This window comes from Cariama cristata, unplaced genomic scaffold (genome assembly GCF_000690535.1).
Source record: "Cariama cristata isolate BGI_N322 unplaced genomic scaffold, ASM69053v1 scaffold17775, whole genome shotgun sequence".
Lineage (NCBI taxonomy): Eukaryota > Metazoa > Chordata > Aves > Cariamiformes > Cariamidae > Cariama > Cariama cristata.
Window position 1 is genome coordinate 18,207 of NW_009619422.1, and position 428 is coordinate 18,634.

Below are 428 nucleotides of genomic sequence, written 5' to 3' on the forward strand. Positions count from 1 at the left end.
ACTCACATATCTCGCGAACCACTCCCTGCCCTTCCCGTTCTCGCTGCTGCAGAGCTCACCAAACCTGGCCTTCTCTTCTTGGTCCAAATCCTCTCTGAAATGGGGAGAAAGAAAAAAACACCATTAAAGTTGAGAACGTGGCTGGCATCCCCCAGCCAGCCAGCACGGCTCAGCTTCCCCACGCCATCCCTCTTGGCGGCAGCATCCCGGTGCTGCGATGCCGGGAGGAAGGCAGAGGAAGAGTGGAAGGGGAGCATCCGTTTTGTCATCCCTTGGCTTACACTGCTCTTTTGTTCCTCCCTGGCAGGGGGCAAACCAAAAACAGAGGGAGAAGGGAAGAGCCAAGGACAGCCCGAGCAGAAACTGAGCTCCGGAGACAGCCACTCTGCCCCAGAGCAAAACACGCCCCTCTTGCTGCTCATCACGCG

The 428-nt window shown here is 57.5% G+C and overlaps 1 protein-coding gene across 1 annotated transcript in view; it reads right to left on the reverse strand.

Annotated features, from left to right (window-relative positions):
- Nucleotides 1–428, reverse strand: part of KIAA0513 (KIAA0513 ortholog) — a 9,734-nt gene that overhangs the window by 8,492 nt on the left and 814 nt on the right. The window contains 1 exon segment of the mRNA XM_009701264.1: nucleotides 3–94. Coding sequence (XP_009699566.1) covers nucleotides 3–94 — 92 coding nt within the window.